The sequence below is a fragment of the Vanacampus margaritifer genome, chromosome 16 (genome assembly GCF_051991255.1).
Source record: "Vanacampus margaritifer isolate UIUO_Vmar chromosome 16, RoL_Vmar_1.0, whole genome shotgun sequence".
Classification (NCBI taxonomy): Eukaryota; Metazoa; Chordata; class Actinopteri; order Syngnathiformes; family Syngnathidae; genus Vanacampus; species Vanacampus margaritifer.
In genome coordinates, this window is record NC_135447.1 from 19,635,388 (window position 1) to 19,657,174 (window position 21,787).

The 21,787-nt window shown below is 39.8% G+C and overlaps 1 protein-coding gene across 5 annotated transcripts in view; it reads left to right on the forward strand.

Moving 5' to 3' along the window:
• dscama (Down syndrome cell adhesion molecule a) overlaps positions 1-21,787 on the forward strand; it is a 191,747-nt gene that overhangs the window by 79,117 nt on the left and 90,843 nt on the right. For all 5 annotated transcript variants that reach the window (XM_077545955.1, XM_077545954.1, XM_077545951.1 and 2 more), the window contains one exon: positions 21,047-21,193. In XM_077545955.1, the coding sequence (XP_077402081.1) occupies positions 21,047-21,193 (147 nt within the window). The remainder of the gene's footprint in view (positions 1-21,046; positions 21,194-21,787) is intronic.

Sequence of the window (21,787 nt, forward strand, 5' to 3'; positions counted from 1 at the left end):
ATTATTCCGCCCATTTCTTGGCGTCTACTTCCACATAATTCATCCAATTTTGTCATTCCAATTTATTCATGCCATTCAAGGTTATATTTTTTGTATTCCAAATATTCACGCCTTACCCACAATTCTCGATTTTGTACCCTAATTTTCACCATTCATTCCTAATGGCAGATTCAACATTTCACATTTATAACATTTCAAAGTGACATTCAAAACATTAAACTGTTTCATTTCTACACAAATGGCATTTTCTAGTTATAAAAAAGGTAAATGAAAGGAAACCAAGACACACCAAAGCATGCAATAATACAAAGCATTGGACAGTTCCCCCCCCCCCCCCTTTTATGTTAACATTACAAGTCAGACCATTCTCCACCTGCTCCCCATCCCCCTGTTCTGTTTCCCTCCGCCCGGCCCTCGCCCCCACCCCCTGGCCTTATTGTCTGAAAGTGGCAGTCAGGTGGTGTTGCTGGAGGAGGGAGGGCCTATTTGATACAGTTGCAGCATCTCTCCCTCAGAAATGTCGATTCGGCACCTGAACACTCCGTCCGTCTGTCTGTTCTAATTGCTCTCTTGTCTATGGATGTGCCCAATGCCCAATTATTCCCTCATTCCCTCCTAATTACCATGGGCACTACAGCAACTGGTAGCACAAATTACAGAGGGACAGAGAGAGAGAGCGAGAGTATAAATCAATTATGTCTATTTTTTATACCTAGATGACGGCATGTTAAATGCTCCCTCGTTGATCGTGGTAATTTAGAGCAATATGGTAATCAGGGTGCTGATGGGTATTTCTTCCCTCGCAGCCAGTGTTTTGTCCTCTGACACTGTTGCCATGTTGCTAGCTAAATTACATTCAAGGTTTAATTGGTATTTTAGATCATGGCCATGACATGACAAATGGTGGAAATCAGCTCTGTGATCCTTGATTAACACATTTTAGTCATCATGCCAAGCCATCATGTTCTAATGCTGTTTTATTCATATAATGTTGCCTAAATTAGAAGAGCAGGGCTCACTTGGTGCACTGCAAGAATGAAAACTTATTTTCAATCAGTTTTACTTCTGTACAATTGAGCATTTATTTTATTACACAGGTGTTGAATACCATTGTTACACCTGTATCTTCAACGGTCCTAGATTTAGTACCTGTAGTTTACTAATTGAATGTGTGTACATTGTCTGATACCAACCATGTTGAATGATGAATATTCAAGGTCCCTAGATTAATTGCTTATGTGCTTCATCTAGTTTCTCTACATGGTCAACATCATCTGTAGTCACCCATTCATCCATCCACCAACCATCCATGCGTCATCAATTATACAGTATGATGGCATTCATTCATTTATTTATTCATCCATCCAACCACCTATCATCCATCCATCGTACTATTGGCTTGTATCCATCCACACACACTAACACACCTTCCGAACCATCCATCAATGCACCCATCCATCCATCCATCTTTGCAGGCCGAAGTTCTAACACGCATTGCTCGTCAGCTAGCAGGACTATTTAACGAGAGCACCGGGCCAGGGTGGCACTAATTGCTGCATGTGATTTATATCAGACTGGGAACAGGCAAGAACACAGGCAGATGACAGTACTCCGAGAGCAGCTGCCTCACCCAATATTTACTTAACCCTCTGCTGGCTGGTGTGCCACTAATGCCAATAACGACGAGTCTATGGGGAGTCATATCACTGCTTAGCATCATGTTTAGCAGCAGCACTGGAGAGCAGGCTGCTGGAAGAGGAAATGTATGCGCGCCGTATGGGAAGCTAAATTGGAGCAATTATAAGAAAAGAAAAAACTGCTCTCCTGACAGTAATTCAAGAGGAAATGTTGCCGTGGGACTTAAAAAAAAATACATTATAAATAAATAAAACATATTATGCTTTGTTTTTATTTGTGAGTAATAAATATAAATAATAATAATAATAAACAATAAATTACGTGGTATACCAGTATTTTTCATCATGCATCAACAAAGGAGTTTTACACTAGCTGTGGTCCTTTTCTGAGCAGCCCAGATTTGGCAGTGCTTAATTTTAGTGGTGATAGACATTTCCGTCCTATGCCTGTCTGCCTGGATCATTTGGAGTGATCAGAGACAGTCTTGGTCTTCTACTCAATTAGTAACACCTCAGTAACAGTACCAATAAATTGTTTCAAGGAACATATTAATCTGTTCACACCCAGCATGAGCTTAATGATCTATTTAGGTTTAGGCAGCAAACAACTACAAATCATGAGATGTCGGAGGGCCGCGGTCGAAAAAGAAAAAGATAAGAAAGAGAGGAGCCTGACTCTGTCTCCGTAGCAACCTTGATTGATATTCATCAGGTGGTGCATCTGTCAAGCGGCTTGACCATTGCAAGCTCTGCCGTCAGAGATGGGGGATGGGGGAGAAAGGGAGGAAGAGACGGAAAGCAAAGTAGCATCATATACGACAGAGAGAGAGAACTGAAATAAAACCATAAAATGAAAAGATTTTGATTCATCGATTTGCAAGGATGGCGGCAGCAGCTGTGACAATTTGATCATATGGTAGTCGAGACGCGAGTCGTCGAAATAAAAATAAAAACTGGGCGTGTGTCTCTACATTCTCTGGAGATATAATGCAGGTAAATGGTGTGTGAAATGTGTCTATTAAACACTTCTCTTAGTCAGCTTATACATGTCTCATTAGGAAAAAGATAGAAAATTGTGACTGGTGCACCCTTAGTATGGATTATTAATCTAGATCTCCAAGGTTCTGTCTTTTTTTGTGTTTTTTAACCAAAATTAAGTAACACAATTTAAATGTTTAACAATACAATTTACAATTATTTCATGATATTCAAAAATACTGCCCTACTTCAATTTGGATGATTTATTATTTTTTTTAACACACATTTCTCCCTCCCCAAAAAAAGGAGATTCATGCTTTACATTGGACAGCAGAAACATATTGTAATGTAGTGTAGCATAACAGAGCATAGCATAGCATAGCATAGCATAGCATAGCATAGCATAGCATAGCATAACATAACATAGTTTAACGTAACATAGGGTAATGTAATGTCACTGCAGTTTGTGAGTTTCTGACCTTCTGTTCTGGCTGTGTTCACACTTGTTGTTCAATATCTAGGTCCGGATCAAAGTATTGCTCCTTATATAACAGCACAATATGTACTTTGCATTCTTTTCCTTCAATGCTTTACGTTTATAATTGTCCTTATTTTATATCTCGAACAGTGAGCCTATCAAAATCCTTTCATCCGGAGGAAAATAGAATTAGCTCTTTCCTACATTTGTACATTAAACATAGTCTCTATAATTCTAATGCAAAATAAAATAAAGGAAAAAAACTAATAATAATAAAATAATAATAATAACAATAACAATAATAATAATATCTGATACATAGAGGTGTTGAGAAAGTAATTTATAAATATATTTGGGAATATCAAATAAATTCCTGGAGAGGCTTTACTGGAGCTACAGTGTAGCAGTATAGCACCACCCCTAGATGATAATGATGATGATAACAACAACACCAAAAATAATAATAGTAGTAGCAGTAGTAGTAGTAGTATTGTATTGACTATGGCTCATTATGGCCTGTGTTCATGCATGCACAAAAATTATGACAGAAAAGAATTAGAGAAATATGTACGCTTAGTACAGAAAGTTGAAACAAATTTTCTCTGTTCCTGTTAGTTCTCATATACGTGCCTGTACTGCAGCACTTAGCAATATAAAATGACAGTAAATTAAGTGCAATTGTGCTGTACATTGATTGTGGGTCATAATCCAAAAGTGTTATTCTTATCTGTTAACAGCCAGTGACAGTGAATGCCACATTTGCTTCCCACTCACTCATTCACTTTTTTTTCTCCATTGTTCTGCTTTTGCCGCCTCCCTCTCTGTCATCCTCCTCAGTGTAGCTCCTGAATATTTAATAAACCTGAATTACTGAGGCACTCAACTATAATGATGGGAAAATCAGACAATTAAAGCGAAGGGCTCCATCTTTAAATCTCACCTCCCAGAGGATCCAGAGATTATTTAAAGTGGCACACTGTTTGATTATCTAATCCACTTCTTGCCCTCTCTGTTTTACCCACAGAGCAACACTGACTGATCCACTTGTCACTGCAAATTACCATGAAACACAAATGAGCACTGTATCTGCGTTCGATTTCCATAATCAGGAATCAGGATGCAAAAGTCACTTTTATGGTCAAGTTATTGCTGTGTGATTTAAAGGGATTGCACCGTTCAATTTTGCTGTGGGAAAAGCATCACATTTTTTGTAGATTCCAAATTGATGCCATCCCACCCGTGAACATAATGATAATTTAAGAACTTCAGCAGTACTCAAAGAGGACCTGATGTTTTTCTTCAGACCGCAAACAGTACTGCAGTCCATTTTGATGACAACTATTAATCAAACAATCAATTCCACACAATCTTTTTCTCCCATTTATGCAGTCTCCCAAAAAGATGTTTTTGCTAGTTGATTGGCAACGTTTAGTATTGTGTGTAGGGATAAAACAGTTTAAGGTTTACCGATCAAATTGCAAATGTTAGAAATGCTGTAGTAATGTCATCTAAAATTTAATTTGTACTTAATTCATTCAAACCCAAACCCGTATAAATATGTTTTTTAATAATTTGTCCTGCACTACCAAAAACGTACAGTATTTGTAAGTTTTTTAAATGTTTTTTTTTTATTTTTATTCTAGAGCACAGGTGTCAGAGTCCAGTCCTTGAGGGCCTGTGTACTGCATGTTTTTGAGGTTTCTCTACTCCAACACACCTGATTCAATGATCAAGATCCTTATCAGGCTCCTGCAGAGCTTGTTGATGAGCGAATATATTAATCAGCTGTGTTGAACGTGGGAAACCTCTAAAACATGCAGGACTCAGGCACTCGATGACCGGACTTTGACACCACTGTGCTAGAGCATACAGAAGGCTTTGATGCAGCTTCTGACCTGAAAAGGTCGCTTAAAGCAATGATAGTTACATACAAAAAAGGTCCAGCAGGTGGCAGCAGTGTATAAGAGATCAGCGAGGGCCATGTTGCAACAAGCTCTTTTTGCCAGTTTTTTCAACAGGTTTGTAAATAATAATGAAACTTAGCTATATTCTAATGCTAACTGCTGTAAAATGGAAACAGATAAAAATATACTTTTTTCCTGTTAAAAGAAGAGACTCAAATGTTTCTTTTGGTAGGTTTCATGTTTTTCTAGCAATAAAACACAATATTCTGTAGGCCTTTCAAAATCCAGTAAAACAGCCGGGAGCGAAGGGGGTTGCTTCAGTGAAAATGGTAGATCATTTCAAAATGCTGACAATGGTTTTACAAAACAGAACAACATTCACCATTCACTACTAATAAGAGATGTTGGTCATTGAATGGCTGAGCATCACTAAACGTTCCATTCCCAACAATACTCTACAAACAACTTTGGAAATTGAGAAAATAATGTACAAAAACGTCGTACTACCACTCCAGCTCAGTTGAGCCAGCATCAAAGAACGTGACAATCTATTGCTCTACTTGTCAAACCCCTCGTGGTCTATTACTACTGTCATAGACATCTTTTTTTTTTTTTAATTTTTTTCTGGAGAGCTCAGTATTGTTCATTCGGTAATTTTACCGATTTAAAATGTCATCATCATTGCTCTCTTTTTATTTATTTTTTATTTTTTATTTTGGATGTGGGTGAGGATGTGTATGTGCATGTGCGTGTGTGTGTGCGTGCGTGTGAGCGTGCATTCATTAGTTCACCTAAAGCCTATTAAAAATCCCATACCGTTCACCTAAAATACTTCAGAATCCAGCTAGAGTCGTGAGGTTGTCAGGAGACTTGAGGAAGGATCAAAGAAAAGAAAGGAAAGTGAAATCCAGCACCGACCAGACATTACCTACTACCCACCGGGTTACCAACCAGAGTATTTCACCAACCCCAGAAACATCTAAATTTCAACAAATTAGGGAGACCTCAAGAGACCAAAGGAGATGAAGCAGAGTGAGATCCACAGACACCAGCCTCCACGGATTCAACGACCAGAGGAAGAAGCAGATTGGGTTGAGTTTCGATAGATGCTGGTGTGGTGGATCTGGCATGCATGAAAATCTCCACCAAAGAGGGGAGCTGTCGACCCCTGCAGGACAGAGCAAGCGCAACACCTCAGGGCCCCCCAGGCTACGGCAGCGCCAAGGGACAACCCCCGGGCCCCGCAGGGGCCACTGGCCAGAGAGCAAACCCAGGAGCCAGGAGCGCCCCCCACCCCAACACGGCCCGCGCCCCCAGCCCAACGCAGCAGGACGGGGCACTGCAGGCCAGGCACCCCACCGGTTCACAGCCCCAGCCCCCGCTCCCCCCACGACCCACCGCCCCCCCATCCACCCCAACCCAGCCCTAGCTGCCCCTAGGCCCCCAAACCCCCAGACATTAAAATTGGGGAGGGGAGTTGTAGGGCGAAGAGGGTGTATCCAACCCCCCCACCCCCCCACCCCCTCAACGTGTGTTATGTGCCCTATATGTCTATAAACAAAGTGTATTGTGAAAAACTAGTGCAGTGAGTTAAGAGGAGCGACCAGCGCCCCCAGGCAGGGGCAGGAGGCGCACCCGCCCAACAAACCCCCACCGGGACCCCGGCGGGCATATGGGACCAGCCCGGCGGGGTGATAGGGCTCGCCCCCCAGATACTGGGGCCCGCCCAAGGTGCCAGGAGGTCCACCGGAGCGGGGCGGGCACAACACAAAGCCACCCACCCGCCCGGCCCCCAGAGCCCCGGGCCACGGATGGAGCCCCCGGCCCAGGGGAGGGGGAGGAAGGCGGACAGGGGAGGGGAAAGAGATGGGGGAAGGAGATGACAAGAAGCGCAAGGGGCAGCGGCAGGACCGCAGAGAGAGAGGGGGAGAGGAGGAGGAAGGGTGACGAGGGAGAAGGGACAGGGAGGTGGAGGACGGGCGGGGAGAGACGAGGAGGGACAGGCAGCAAGGGGGAGGGGAGAGGGAACCACGGGGCACCCCGGCGGCCCACAGGCCCCGAACCGCGTTGCCGTCCCGGACACCAGGGAGAGCCCCGCAACGCAGCACCCCCCAAGAGACCCAGGGAACGGCCAAGACGCAGCCGCCACCCAGCAGCCAACAGAGGGGCAGAGCAGCCCACGCCCAGCCAGGGGGGGACAGCACCTATAGAATTAACCCACTGGCATGCAGTGAATCCGAATATTAACCCTTAGTAACCATTGGAGGTGAATCTTGAGGAGTTGGTGATTAAGGTGTCGTTTGATGTAGTCTGCTCGATCCTGCTGGCAGCAACTGGGTTCCTGACTATAAAAACACAACCATTAGTTACAAATTGCCAAATACAGAAACAGTAATGTAAGTTATCGCGATGTGGTGTCTCTCGCTAACAGGCAGAATTAAGTAACCAGATTTAGGTTAAAATATTATATAAATTTTGATATTTGATTTGTATTTGAGACAGATATTTTTTCCATTAAAATGTGATTTATGAGGAGGTTAGACCATTGGTCGATATTCAGAGTTTGTTTATTTTTCCAGTTAACAAGAATTGGTTTTTTTTTTGCGATAGTAAGGGCTACAAGTGTAGATTGAAACTGTTTATGTGGTAAGTCAGTTGTTGTTAGGTCACCTAGCAAACACAAGTTTGGAGATAAAGGTATCCTACAGTCAAGTTTTTCTAAGACTTTAGTCCAGAAATACATAACCGGAGTGCATAACCATAAAGCATGAAAATAAGTGTCTGTAGTATTTTGTAAACACTGGAGACAAATGTCGGAGTCTGAGAGTCCCATTTTCTTCATCATATATTGAGTAATGTATGTTCTATGAATAATTTTATATTGGATAAGTTGTAAATTTGTGTGTTTTGTCATTTTAAATACGTTTTCACAAACTTTTCACAAACAGGTGGTTGGAGCATACCCCGAAGTGTTGGAATTTGTTTCTTTATCATACTTCTAACTTGCAGATAATGTAAAAAAAAATCTGTTTTTTATTTTGTATTTTTGGAGCAAGGATGTATATTATATAAACATATTATCTGAGAAGAGATGGTGGAGATGTGTAATTCCTTTCTGCTCCCACACACCTAAATAAAATGATTGGTTGTTAACTTGAAAGTCGGGGTTATGCCATAGGGGAGAAAGCCCGCAGGGCTCCACTTGGGCTTTTGTAATTTCTTGTGCCTTCCACCAGGCAGTCAGGGTGGCGGAAATCATTGGGTTTTTAAAACAATTGTGTCGCTTAATCGATGTTGTAATGAAGAGTAAATCTAGAAGTCTGAGGTTATTACAATCCTTATGTTCTAGTTCTAGTAGTGTGGGTCCTGGCTTGCAGGGTTCCATGAATTTTCTGTAATAGGTAGAAGTGTTGATTTTGTCCAGTTAATAGAATAATCTGATAACTGTGAGAATTAAGTTATTAAGTTAAATACTTCCCCTAACGAAATAGCAGGCTTTTCTAAATAAAGTAAAATATCATCGGCATATAGATTAATTTTATGTTCTGTTACCCTAGAGTGAATTCCTTGAATCCTTCTTTCCTGGCGTATAGCTAATGCAAGCGGCTCAATAAGTATAGGTTGCGATAATAGTTATAAAAAATTTGATCAATTTCTTCTGGTGATTGTATGCATTCACCAGTTGTCGCTTTAATAGCAACAACAATAAGAGATAAGAGATAAGAGATTCAATAAGAGATTTTTCCCAATTGCGTTGAAGTTGGTTTGCAAGAAATTTACCTGATTTGTTATTATATTCAAAGTTGTTGTATGTCATTTGTTGTATTATAAACTCTGTCTTTTTAGATAGCATATCGTCTAACTGTATTTTTGTATTTTGTAAGTCAGTCCATATTTGGTTATTTGGGTTTATTGCGTACTCATCCGTCAGTTGTTTAATTTTATCTTCCAAGTCTTTTTCTAATTTTTCATCCTGTTTCTTTTTATAAGATGAATATGATATAATTTTACCTCTAATTACTGCTTTCCCAGCTTCCCAGAGAATAGATGGAGATAAGTCTGGAGAGTCATTTATTTCCAAAAAGTCTGCCCACTCTTTTCTTATAATTTTGTCAAACTCTGCGTCGTTTAGCAGTGAGATGTTAAAACGCCATGTCGGGGGTGGTTTAAAGGTATAATCAAGTTGTAGGGAAAGGGAGACTGGTGCATGGTCGCTAATAATAATAGGATGTATTTTTGTAACAGTTTTATCAGCAATAGAGTTATTTGTAAGAAAATAATCAATTCTTGAAAAAGACCGGTGCACAGCGGAAAATAAGGTAAATTCCTTCTTATTTGGGTTTTTAAGTCTCCAGCTGTCGGCGAGGCCAAAATCATCCATATATTCCCCTATTACTTTAGTAGATTGTAATCGCCTTAGACATGTTGTATTATTAGAACGATCTATTAATGGATTTAAGACTGTGTTAAAGTCTCCTCCAATAATAATAGTAGAGTTCGCTGCTAAATCAAATAGCTGAGAGAAAAATTCATGGAAAAAGGCCGTATGATCCTTATTACGGGCATATAAATTACCAAATGTATATATTTTATTAAATATAGACACCTGAATAATAATGTATCGGCCCTCAGGGTCTGTTATTGTATTATTTAGAGTAAAGAATAAATTCTTATGTATGAGTATACAGACTCCTCTCTGTTTACTGTTACAAGGGGCAGAGTACGCTTGGCTAAAATTCTTATCAATAAGTAATTTTTCTTCAGATTTTTGTCGGTGGGTTTCTTGTAGGAGGCAAATATCTGTATATCTATAATAATTTTAATAGATGGTCTAAAATTTGTATTCTTTTTGCCTGTGAGCGAGCGCCACAAACATTCCAGGAAACCAGAACTAATTTATGCATACACACAATATAGACTCATTCCTGTGTATATATCTGTATAGGCTATTTGTTAATATTAGCCTGTCATAGGATAGAATCAAAGTGGTTAGGTGGTTTATGCAATTTGTGTAAAATATGAGGTAACGTGTAAGTAAATATAACAGTGAAAAAAACGGGTAGGGAGGTGAAAGTGAAGGAAATTAGCGGGGGATTAAACAACAATGCACCAGTAATGGTAACCTAAGCGAGATTTTTTGTTTAAATATACTTTAGATATAGTTATGTATTAATATTATATTTGTAATATAGCCTAAACAAAATGAGTATTCATATTTTAGGTTTTATAACCACATATACAGTATATGTATACTGTCATAGACATCTTGACAAAATTCGGTAAATATTCGGGTTATAAATTGAATTTTGGTGAAAGCAAACTTCTCACAATCAACTGCCAGTTTAGAACGTCTTAAATGCACACCTTCCCATTTAAGATTACGCCACGATGATTCCTTTACTTAGGTGTGTTTGTCACTCCGGCTTTTGGTAACTTTTTTTAACTCATTTGCTCCCAAAAATGTATAAATACATTGTATTTTAAATATTACCATGGTCCCAAAAACATATCTATATGTTTGTTTGTTTTTTATGCTAGAGCAGGGGTGGGCAAACTCGGTCCTCGAGGACCGGACTCCTGCAGGTTTTGCAGGTTTCTCTTCTCCAACACAGCTGATATATAATCAGCTCATCAGCTAGCTCTGCATAGGCCTGATAACGCCTGTTGATTGGCATCTTTTTTTCCCCAGCTGGATCGCTTCATCTCTTCATTTTTGTGGCTTACCAAACCCCCACGTATTAAGAAGACCATACTGCAATTGCCAAAATGTCTAGGTGGCCTTGCGCTACCTAGTTTTATTAAGATACTGGGCATGTAACATCATCAAATTTAACCATTGCTTGGAAAGCGGACTAGACACATGCCCGCCTGTCTTGGGCCCAAATTGAGTTGAGGTCCTCGATGCTCTTTTTATATTCTCTCATTGCCGCACGTCTGCCGCTTCGGGTGCACAGTGTCTCTCAGAACAATGTTGTCCTCTGTGCTTTGAAAATTTTTACTCGGTTCCGCAAAAATTATGGCTTGGTCGAACCATCAGCTCTTGCTCCTATTGTTAAAAAGCACCCTTTTTCATCCAGTTCTGACCCTACTTTTGCCAGTTCACGATGCAAAGGCCTGGCGCGGAAGAGTGACTTTTACATAGACAACCGTTTTGCTGACTTTCAGGATCTCGTACACCGATATGATTGACCTCAATCACACTTTTTTCGTTTCTTGCAAGCTAGACACTTCATACGATCTACCTATTCTAACTTCCCAAACCAGCCTCCTGGGTCCTTGGCTGACCAAGTGCTCACCCTAGACTAGAGGTGGGCATCAAGGGCCAGAATCCTGCAGGTTTTGCATGTTGCCCTTCTCCAACACAGCTTATATATGATCAGCTCATCAGCAAGCTATGCATAAGCCTGATAATGATCCTGTTGATTGGAATCAATCATCAAAACCTGCAGGACTCCAGCCCTTGAGGACCGAGATTGCCCACCTCTGCCCTAGACCCTGCTCAGAGGCGCGCCATAGCTAGTATTTATAATTCCATGGGATCCCTCGATCCTCAATTGCTCAACTCTGTGAAGCGGAAGTGGGAAGAGGAGATTGGAATGTCAATATTAGCTGATCAATGGGTGCAAATATGTAATCTCTGTAAGTAGGGTCATCTTCAATGCAAGGTTCTTTTTAGGGTACATTACACAAACGCAAGCCTTGCTTATATCTACCCTGAGGTCAATGACACTTACAATAGCAATAACTTGATGCAAACAATCATCGGCTAACCATACACATGCATTTTGGTCTTGTCTTAGCAGTTTCTGGCATCAGATCTTCGACAAACCATGCACAGCCCTCTTTGGTTGCCCTCCTCATTCAGCACCAAATTTGCCAGTGGCTGAACGTCAAGTATTGGCCTTTACTACTCTGCTGACGAGATGCTTAATTATTTACGTGGAAACATGCTCTTACCTTGATGCATAATAGCTGGCTTCGAGATGTTCTGATGCATATTAAACTGGAAAAGATGAGATTTTCGCTTTCCGGTGCCATTAGTCAGTTTTCAATCCAATTGTTTCGAATCTTTTAAGCAAATTTACTGAAAATGCGCAAAACGGACGTGCGACTTATGCCCGTTTCCATCTGTTCTTCTTTGACGAATAGTGAGAGGTTACTCCGCCGCTGTAGGTGGCGGTATACACCATAGAGTTGTGATCCAGCAGTAATTTAAAAGAAGAAGAAGAAGACTGCGCCGTGCGATGACGTCGTATAAGTTTTCTTTTGTAATTCTTGATAACCCGTAGCGTTTCTTTGCTGTTTCCAATCTAAAATAGCATTAATATTCACTTCTTAAATTAATTCCAAAAAGATTTCTGTTTCGTCATCCCCACCAAACATACCTTACTTTTATCGTCCGACATTGCTTTGGGACTACAAACGTACGTGTGACGTGTATCTGGTCCTAGCGGTTATTCACAAAACCTGTTTCCATAGCCAACATTTGCATTTTCCTTTTTTCGATTCGCTTTAAAATACATCCCCTCTAAGCATAAGAACTTTTTTGCGAATTTTGGGTCGTTTTTCAAATTTCTAGCATTTCTATTCAGTTTTATTTTCGCATTTCTTGAAAATTTGGATAAAAATGGGTAGATGGAAACCCAACTAATGAGGTCTTTAACAAGACAAGGAATACTTAGATCATCTTTACAAATAGTGATTATATATTGCTATATAGAGACTGGAAAATGTTTCATTTTATTTTACTTTACTTTAAATATTTTGGTGATGAAGGATGAATGAGTTATCTTATTGGCCAACATCTATTCATTTCCAATTATTACTATTATTCAAAGTAGGTCCATGGTTGGCTGGCAACCAGTCTGCCTCTCACCCAAAGTCACATGTGAGGATAGTGATGATAAGCAGTAGAGAAAATGGATACATGCATGGACAGACATAAAATCTAATCTCAAATCACATCTGATTTATATGTATTTTATAATATTCTCTAGAGTTAATTCAGAAAATGATGATGACGATAATTGTTTATTGCAACCATAAACATAAATCTTTTTGATAAAGACGCTGCTTGTGAATAGTTGTCACCACACCTATCATAACATTTAGTTATATTGCATTTCACATATTTTACCGACCTGAAACAGGCAGTATCTAAAATCTCTATTCCATTTAATAAGGCCGTAGAATGTGGGCCAACGTTGAGGCCAAGCGCCTCAGGGTTTGAGCTTCCCTGTTGTCTTCCGATTTGAATATCATTGCGAGTCAATTTGCATGAAGTTTTAATAGTGGTTTATTCAGTCAAGCAGAAGATGGCATCTTTATCTGTGGTTGACATATGAGGCAGTTACCCTCGGGCTAACGCGTGTCTTGTTAATGAGCAGAGGGATGCTGCTTCTGATTAGGAACGGCAATCAAAAAGAGCAGCCTTCCACTCTGACTCAAGTCCATAGGCAGCAGATAGGATGTTGGCCCAGATATGCTGCTTGAAGTTTGGAGTCCAGGTGAGGTCAGAAATTAGGCCACATTAGTTTTACGCTGCCTATGTTACTCAGTGGGCATTCCGTCAATATTGACGGAATATAAAATAAATAAATATATAAACATTCACAGAGTGTGACGGAAGTGGGTTTTTGTTCTAACCGGGCCACGGACAGACAGACTGACGAATACATTGACAGATGCCCACTTCGGCAATGTCTCTCAAGCAGTGTTGATTCTGTGTGCAACGGTTTCAGATTTTGGTGTACGATTATAGTCTGAGAAAAAAAACGCGTTTTTACGGTTATTCTTATAGACATAAAAAAAATACATCTGCATTCTTTGAAAATGTTTATTTTTTAACAACAATAACTGTTTTTTTAAGTTGCTACAATCAGAAATGGCTTATCCACTGTAGCTTTCTCCTTTTACTCCAGCCTGCTCGCTTACACTACATGCACCACATTCACTTTTATGAAGGAGCCACACTTCTTGCATTCCACTTATTTCTTTTCACCGCTATTGTATTATTTATTTAATGAAATGTTCTGTATTAATTACAAATATTACCCAATCTATCACAATACATCTAAAATTATGTGTCCCACCCCAACTATATTAAACGTGTTCTACTGTGCTGTATGCAGATCTGAAAAGATGCATTTTAACTAGGGGTGTCAAAATTAGTGGGTTAACTTTGAGTTAAAGTTCCTTTAGCACGACTAATTATTTCAACACGCGATTAATGACCGCCCCTTACTTGGAAAGCCTGTACTGGGGGAATTCCAGTCGCAACGCAGCAGACACTTCCACGTCAAAATTTAGCAGTAATAAATGTTATAATATTGCGTATATTTATGGAGACTGGTGTCAAGTTGCATTTAAAAAAGTTACTTCATGTTAAAGATTAGATAGCTCTTAATATGAAAAGAAAAATGCACTGAGCTGTCACCAATGTCTTACAAATGCAAAACAGACCAAAACAGTCCCAATTTGGCAAATTAAATATTATTTAAAAAATCTATCATTCTGGTCAGTCCAGATGTGTGAGTGTCATTTTTTTTAACGAATTATTGACCAGTGTGAAGTGTTGAAGATGGCTTGTTCTCTTTGATGATGCAATGTCAATTGTTGAAAAGGCATCTCGTTTTTGAGGTCTCCTGAAAAGTGACGCGTACAAGGAGCACATAGCTGTAAGCTAATTTGTACAGTAAGTCATTTTTAGACGACAGAGTGGTTGAATCCCGGTTAAGCTTTTTTTCTTTCTTCATTTTGATATTTATTATTTATTTATTTATTTTACTACTTGCTCTCTGCATCACTCCATCTTATCTCTCCTGACTCCCAGCTCATCTCCCCTTCACCTATGTCTCAATTATAGAATATTGAAGCGACACAGGGAGCCAAGGTAACTCTCTTAGATGAAGAGCATGTTTTGGATGGAGATTGGCAAGGGGTGCGCTGGTAGACAACTTAGTAAGCGTAAAAAAATGCTGAACGTGCCCATCATACGCTATTGTGCTCAAACCTTATCTCAAATGCTTTGATATGAATTGGTGTCCAGTAGAGACACACTAGTGATAAATGCAACAATAGGCTGGATTCAGCATTTTTCATCTGTTCCTATTGTCTCGCAGGCAATTCTGATTTCAGTGAAAAACTGCAAAGCCACCCAATTTTACGAGAACAAAGAGTCCACTTGTGGGTTCATTGTGTATTATATGGGGACTAATTGAAGCTATTGACTGTGAATCCACAAATGGACTGACCAAAGATAAGAACTGAACTGATTACTTGCCAAGAGTGAATCCATAGTGTCAAAAATATATGCTGTAATACAGACATAAATAGAGGCACATACACACACACATAAAACACACACACGTGCACACGCACACACTGCAGACAATGTTAGTATGCGGCAGGTGGATTAGAGTGGAGTAGGACAAAACATAGCGAAGCGCCTTGAGTCATTATTGACCATTCCTCCATGTAGCTCTATGCTGCATAAATGCATTTACACTCACTTGCATGCACAAAATACACACAAAAAGACAAATACATGTACACACAAGCCAGTACGAATGGAGAACTGCAGTAGTACACAGACCAGAAAGGGAAATGCCCATTGCTCAAAAGGACACATACTGCAGCAGTGACAGACAAGCAGGTTCAGGAAAGAATGATGTCAAATTATGTAAAAAGTACATGCATTGACAGCATTTGCACTTATTGAAGGTAATAAATACACTTTTTTTTGTCTTTGCCAAGCAACACATTCTAATTTTGTAATATTTCCCACCTTATATGTGGTTTAGTCACACATTAGATCATGTCAACTGCAATCTAGGAAGTTGTATGGGTTTCGTAGAGGGTTGAAGAAATGTGGATCCAAATGTAGGGAAGCACGGTACGAAGCAAACATGAAGTGTTTATTAAACCAAAACGAGGAGGTGAGCTGGCAACCCTGACTTGGCATGACATGACGTGACTGGACTCAACGGGACTGGACGTGACTGGACTTGACGTGTCGTGACTGGGCTAGACGTGACTGGACTGGATGTGGCGTGACTGGACTGGTCAAGACATGACTGCACTGGATGTGATTTGACTGGTCTAGACGTGGCTGGACTGGACGTGACTTGACAAGAGTCGACGTGGCTGGACTTGACGTGGCTGGACTCGACATGGCTGGACTCGACTTGACGTGGCTGGACTGGATTCAACAATGACAACAAGGTGTGGCAGGCCGAGACGCAACACCCAAACATACAACAATGCGCCCAGGCCAACTAAACAAAGACAAGAGACTCACACTACACACACACACTGATTTACCCAACACGAAACACCTGGGAAAGACACGTGGCACAAGGCACTGATTGGTTGACACAATGGGGAGGGGAGAACAAAGACAGGTGGACCGTTATTACACTATATGAGACAAAGGGAGACAAGGAAAACACAACAAAACACCGGCCACAAAAGACAACCCTCCCCCAAAAAGAAACCCACAAACCATGACAGAACCGAAACAACAGGAAGAAAAGAAAAAAAAAGCCCTTCAGGATATCACAACTGTGGTTAGAGTTTTCTAATTAGGTCAACATGTGCTGATAGTAGTCAAGTGACTACTGTCAGTACGTGCAAATTTTGTGAAAAACGGACATGAGACTTATACCTGTTTCCATCCGCTCTTCTTTTGTGAATATGCGCTGCGAGATGACGTTGTAGTGACGGAACTTTGGGACAATGGGGAGTTACAGATGGGAATGTTGGTTTTGACGGACTGAACGGAAGTAGTTTGTTTTGTTGGCTTCCCTCCCGCATGTAAGTGAAGTGTGTCGTAACATTGAGAGCTGATGTTAAAGTCATCTAAAATTGCATTCATGTTTTTTTTCTTTGACTAATTATAAAAAGAATCGTGTTTCTTCGTCTCCCCAAACATATCTTACTTTATCATCCACCATTTATTTTGACTACAAAGGTGCGTGTGACGTAGTATCAGTCAAAATGTGCAACGTATATCTGGTCTTGTAGTCGCTTATTCGCAAAACCTGTTTCCATTGCCAAAATGCGCATTTTCCTTTTTTCGATACGCTTCAAAAAACACCCTCGCAGCCTTATTATTCAATCACCTTCAACTGTTCTCTCGCATAAAAAAAACCCTCCAAATGAAATGCCATATAAAAAAAAGCCAAATTATTTAAAATGTTCTCACATAATATATTCAATGTTTGTATGCTAATACTGAAATGTGGTGAGATGTGGAGTAAACGCTGACTGATTTGTATGGTCGACTTTGGAATTATCAGTAATGGACACGCAAATGCACACACTCACCCAGGTTAAACATTGTGTATGTAACATTAACACCTACCATTCTCCATTGATTACTCGCCTCAATAAAATCTAATGGAGAGTCAATAATATGATTTTTTTTTTAAAGAGCACTCTGCAAAGGAACATCTATGGGCATTACATTGAAATGGATGTAATTTGCTTATATGAAGAAAAAGAAACCATACTGATAATTTTGAAAAAGTTATCCTGAGGTATCATTGTTTTGGAATTAGAAATACTAGTACAGGGTTGTTCAATACCAAATCACCCAGTGGGTTTAATCAAGCAGAATTTGATTTGAATGGAACTTGGTGTGCTTGTTGATAGGGATGGCACAAAACAACATCTCAAATTTTAGGTCAATCGGAGCAGTGGTTTAGGAGTCAAATTTTGACTTTTTTGGCAAAAATGGGATGACCACTTTCCTTTTAATACTTATATGTTAAAAAAAAAAAAAAAATGACTGGGTCAATCTTCACAAAACATGTATTGTTGGAAAGGCACTTGAACAAGTATTCCAAATCTGCATTTAGAAGATTGATGCATATTTTAGTAAACTGCCCTTTTGACCTACAATTTGACCTTGAAATTGACTTTGTGGATCACTTACCCTAAATTTTGTTAATGAAATTTAATCTCTCACATGTTTTTTATACATCCATCCATTTTCACGGGCATGCTGGAGCCTATCCCAGCTGTCAATGGGAGGTAGGCGGGGTACACCCTGAACTGGTTGCTAGTCAATCGCAGGCATCTTTTCTAGAACATATATTAGTTTCAGAGATGTATTTTTATTGTTTAGTAGCAATAAGGAGTCAAAATACCAATAGCCTCATGATTGAATATCTGAGGCCACACCCCTATTTACCCCCCAAAAGAAGTCCACATTCGGTGGGCTGTAGCTAGCAAACCCCTGCTCCGATTGGCCTAAAATTTGAGATTTAGTGCCAAGGTTCATAAAAATCTAAATCTGCTTGATCAAATTTTGATGATTTGGTCCTACTTGACTTGACTTGGAACAACCCTACAGCACCAATGTTAGTTGCATTGCTGATTTATAACATAATGCTTTTCATGTGTTTAAGCAGCTTTATTTTTACCCCATTTCCATCGAATGAATTACCTTCCATTAGACCTGAATGAGCACTCTTAAATCTGCATTATGATATGCTTCCCAATATTACCCCACAGCGTAGTGGCCCAAATTGATCTTCATCATCAGTAGCACATAAAATGCACTGGCAGCCACCGGCTACTTATTACTACTCATAAACACTTAGCACCTCTGTGATTCATGTAAATTAGCATAGCATCAGCATGATATTAACATGGACTGCCCTTGCCTTATCAAACCGCTCTGTGATCCTGGGGTGACGGAGCCCCTGTGCTTCAGCCAGGAGACGGGAACGTGAGAACGAGTTTCTCTTGTGAGAGAGCGAGAGAGAGGGATGAGTTACATGATAACGAGTCGTGTTACACGGCCTTGTCATGGCGCCTTAGAACTGTGCTTCTCTAAATGAGAGCAGATGCACTCACATAGGGCTACATCCCACGCTTGTTTTGCAAATATTTGCCAACAGACTTTAATATTGGATTTTATTCAGTTTTCCTTTTTTTCAAGGAAGCAATTCTGACTTCAGTTTCCCATGATCCTCCAGGAATCACTTTATGCACATATTGAGAATGAATGCCTGCCCTTTGTGGCGTCCGTGGCTAAGGGTGTAGAGATGGTCGTTCAGTTACCAGAAGGTCGGCTGTTCGATTCCCCGCTCTCCTGAAGTCATGTGTTGTTGTGTCCTTGGGCACACACATTGCCTCCAGTGCTACTCACACTGGTGTATGGAAGGTGCGAATGTCTGGTGGTGGTCGGAGGGGCCGTAGGCGCACACTGGCAGCCACGCTTCCGTCAGCCTGCTCCGGGGCAGCTGTGGCTACTTAAGTAGCTTACCGCCATCACAAAGTGAATGTGTGAGCGCACGAATAACGCAACCACTGTGGAGCATCTTTGAGTATCTGATTAGATAGAAAAGCGCTATATATAAATTTGTAGAACTCCTACACTGTTTGAAACACTTCATTCACAACATACCCCACTTCAGCCACAACATACACACTTATATTAAAAACATACACATACAGTATTTACAAAAATACTGTTTTGTTGTCATCTCATGAACACAGTCTGAAATGATAAGACACTATTGCAGTCAGTTAAACACTACTGTGACCAATATAAAAAACATTTGTAAAAAACCCTATTTTAGGGACGAGCATGTGATAGACTTTTTTGACAGGTATTTTTATGTAAGGGGTAATTTAGATGACAAAAAATATTGACAAGCCCACAAACTGTTTGCTTTTTTAAATTACATAAATAAATTGTGTCTTTATTGTAAGGTTAAAAAATGACTTGTCACACAGCAACTTTTTTGTATCCATTTTAGATATTTAGACTTGTTTTATGTGAATACTTCAGCTCAATGTCTGACAAAGATTGATTTGGTGTTCCATGCTTCTGAGGTTTATTAGTAAATCTAGGGCCTTGACCCATCATTGTGAACTGTACTCTTGAGTGGGATGGCCTCCATTGGCTACCAAGAAGTTGTCTCACTGGTATCTTTATCTACAAGGGACTAGTGCCCTTTCACATTTGAAACTTCATCACACAGAGAAGTGTTACTTCTTACAATTTGCATTCAAATGACAATTTGTTGCTAACCGTTCCATTTGCCCGCACTGAGTTTGGGGGTTGGGTGGGGGGCTTTTGTCTTCTCTGACCATTCGACATGGAACCTGTTGTAAAAGGACTACAAATTACACATATTGCAGACTTAAAATATGTATTTCTTACCATACTCAGCTCCAGTAACATAACACGCAACAATAAAAAACAGAACAAAATAGTTTTTCTTACTACCGTTAGACAAATAAAAATCTGTAGACTGATAAAAATGACTGCACGATGTATTTCCGACAAATAAAAATCAGTAGACTAATAAAAATTACTGCACAATGTACTGTATTTCCAATTAAGCACGTGCGTGCCCACACTCAGTGGATGTGATTATCCAACGTGTTTATTGGTGTGGTCATTGACAAGTCAGTGCTTTGTAATGACTAGGAAGTAACCGCACAATCCTTATCTGTGTTCAAGGTATGAAAATGTGTGTAGAGATGCGTAGTGTGCATGTGCAAATCACTGTGTGTTTTGCAAAAAGTGTGAAGCTGAGTCTGTGCCTATTGTTGTGGAACTCTGGACAAGTGTTTTGCTCCTTGTGTGTAAACATTGGCAATTGTGTGAACATTTTCATTTTAGTGTATTTTATCGTGACATTATGACGACAATATTTTGGCAGTTTTAATATCGATATTGCCATTATCAGTACATGTCTAGTCTATACAAGAACATGTGCAAAACCACATCATAATTGTGCCTCTGATGAGATACAAACTACCAAGCTCCCTTTAGTTTAGTTTTCTGCATTTGTGGTGTCTCAGACATTATCTATTAGACCTGTCACATTGTAGAGAAAAATGAACTCCTTCCTTGTGTATTTTTAGACTCACAATACATCACTGTGATATGTTTTATGGTAATGATTGATTGTGGTGGTGAAGTGTCGTAAGACCATTGCTGGAAGTACAGATATGAACTTTCTGTATCAAGATTTTGCAGGGTTAATATACAATCTGTCATTTTTGTTTTGTTTTTGTTTTTACAGTGTCACGATTTCTCATCACAACGACGGGAGCCTTGTATATCCTGGATGTTCAAATGGAAGATGGACTATACAACTACAGGTGTATGACACGCCATCGGTACACAGGGGAGACCCGACAGAGCAATAGTGCCAGACTCATTGTCTCAGGTAATTAATTTTTTAAAGAAAAGGTGCATGGACTTTCAATGGCGATGGGGTTTGTAGCTGATTTCTGCAACACAAACTGATCTATGACATTAACTTGCTTGAAATTGCCAATGGCCTAGAATTTGTGAAACCAGATTTTTATTTTATTTTATTTGCTTTTATATATAGATGTTGTATGAACATGTGTGCTTTGTGTATTTAAAAAAAAGGCTCATTTCAAATGAATAGACTGACAGGATGAAAACTCAAGCTTTAAAGAAGGCTTGACATCTGATAAAGGTCATTAGATTGAGGCTGACATGTTTTTGGAGGCGAGTTGGTCCGAGCAGAATATGCCCTTTCTACAGATGTGGAAAAAGTACTTACAGTATGTCATTTTTGCAGACTTGAAGTGACACGTTGCAATTTAGCAGCCATTGGGGATATTAATGACACTAATAAGGTGCATCATGGGAAGAGTGTGAGCATTTTTGGTTATATTCGTCTCCATTTATTGGGAAAATGAATCATTGTCATAGTTTGTTTTTATGCTCGTCACTTTCTGCTTTCCGATTTTTGCTGTTTACGTGATTTGTGTATGGCTAATGTTGTGCT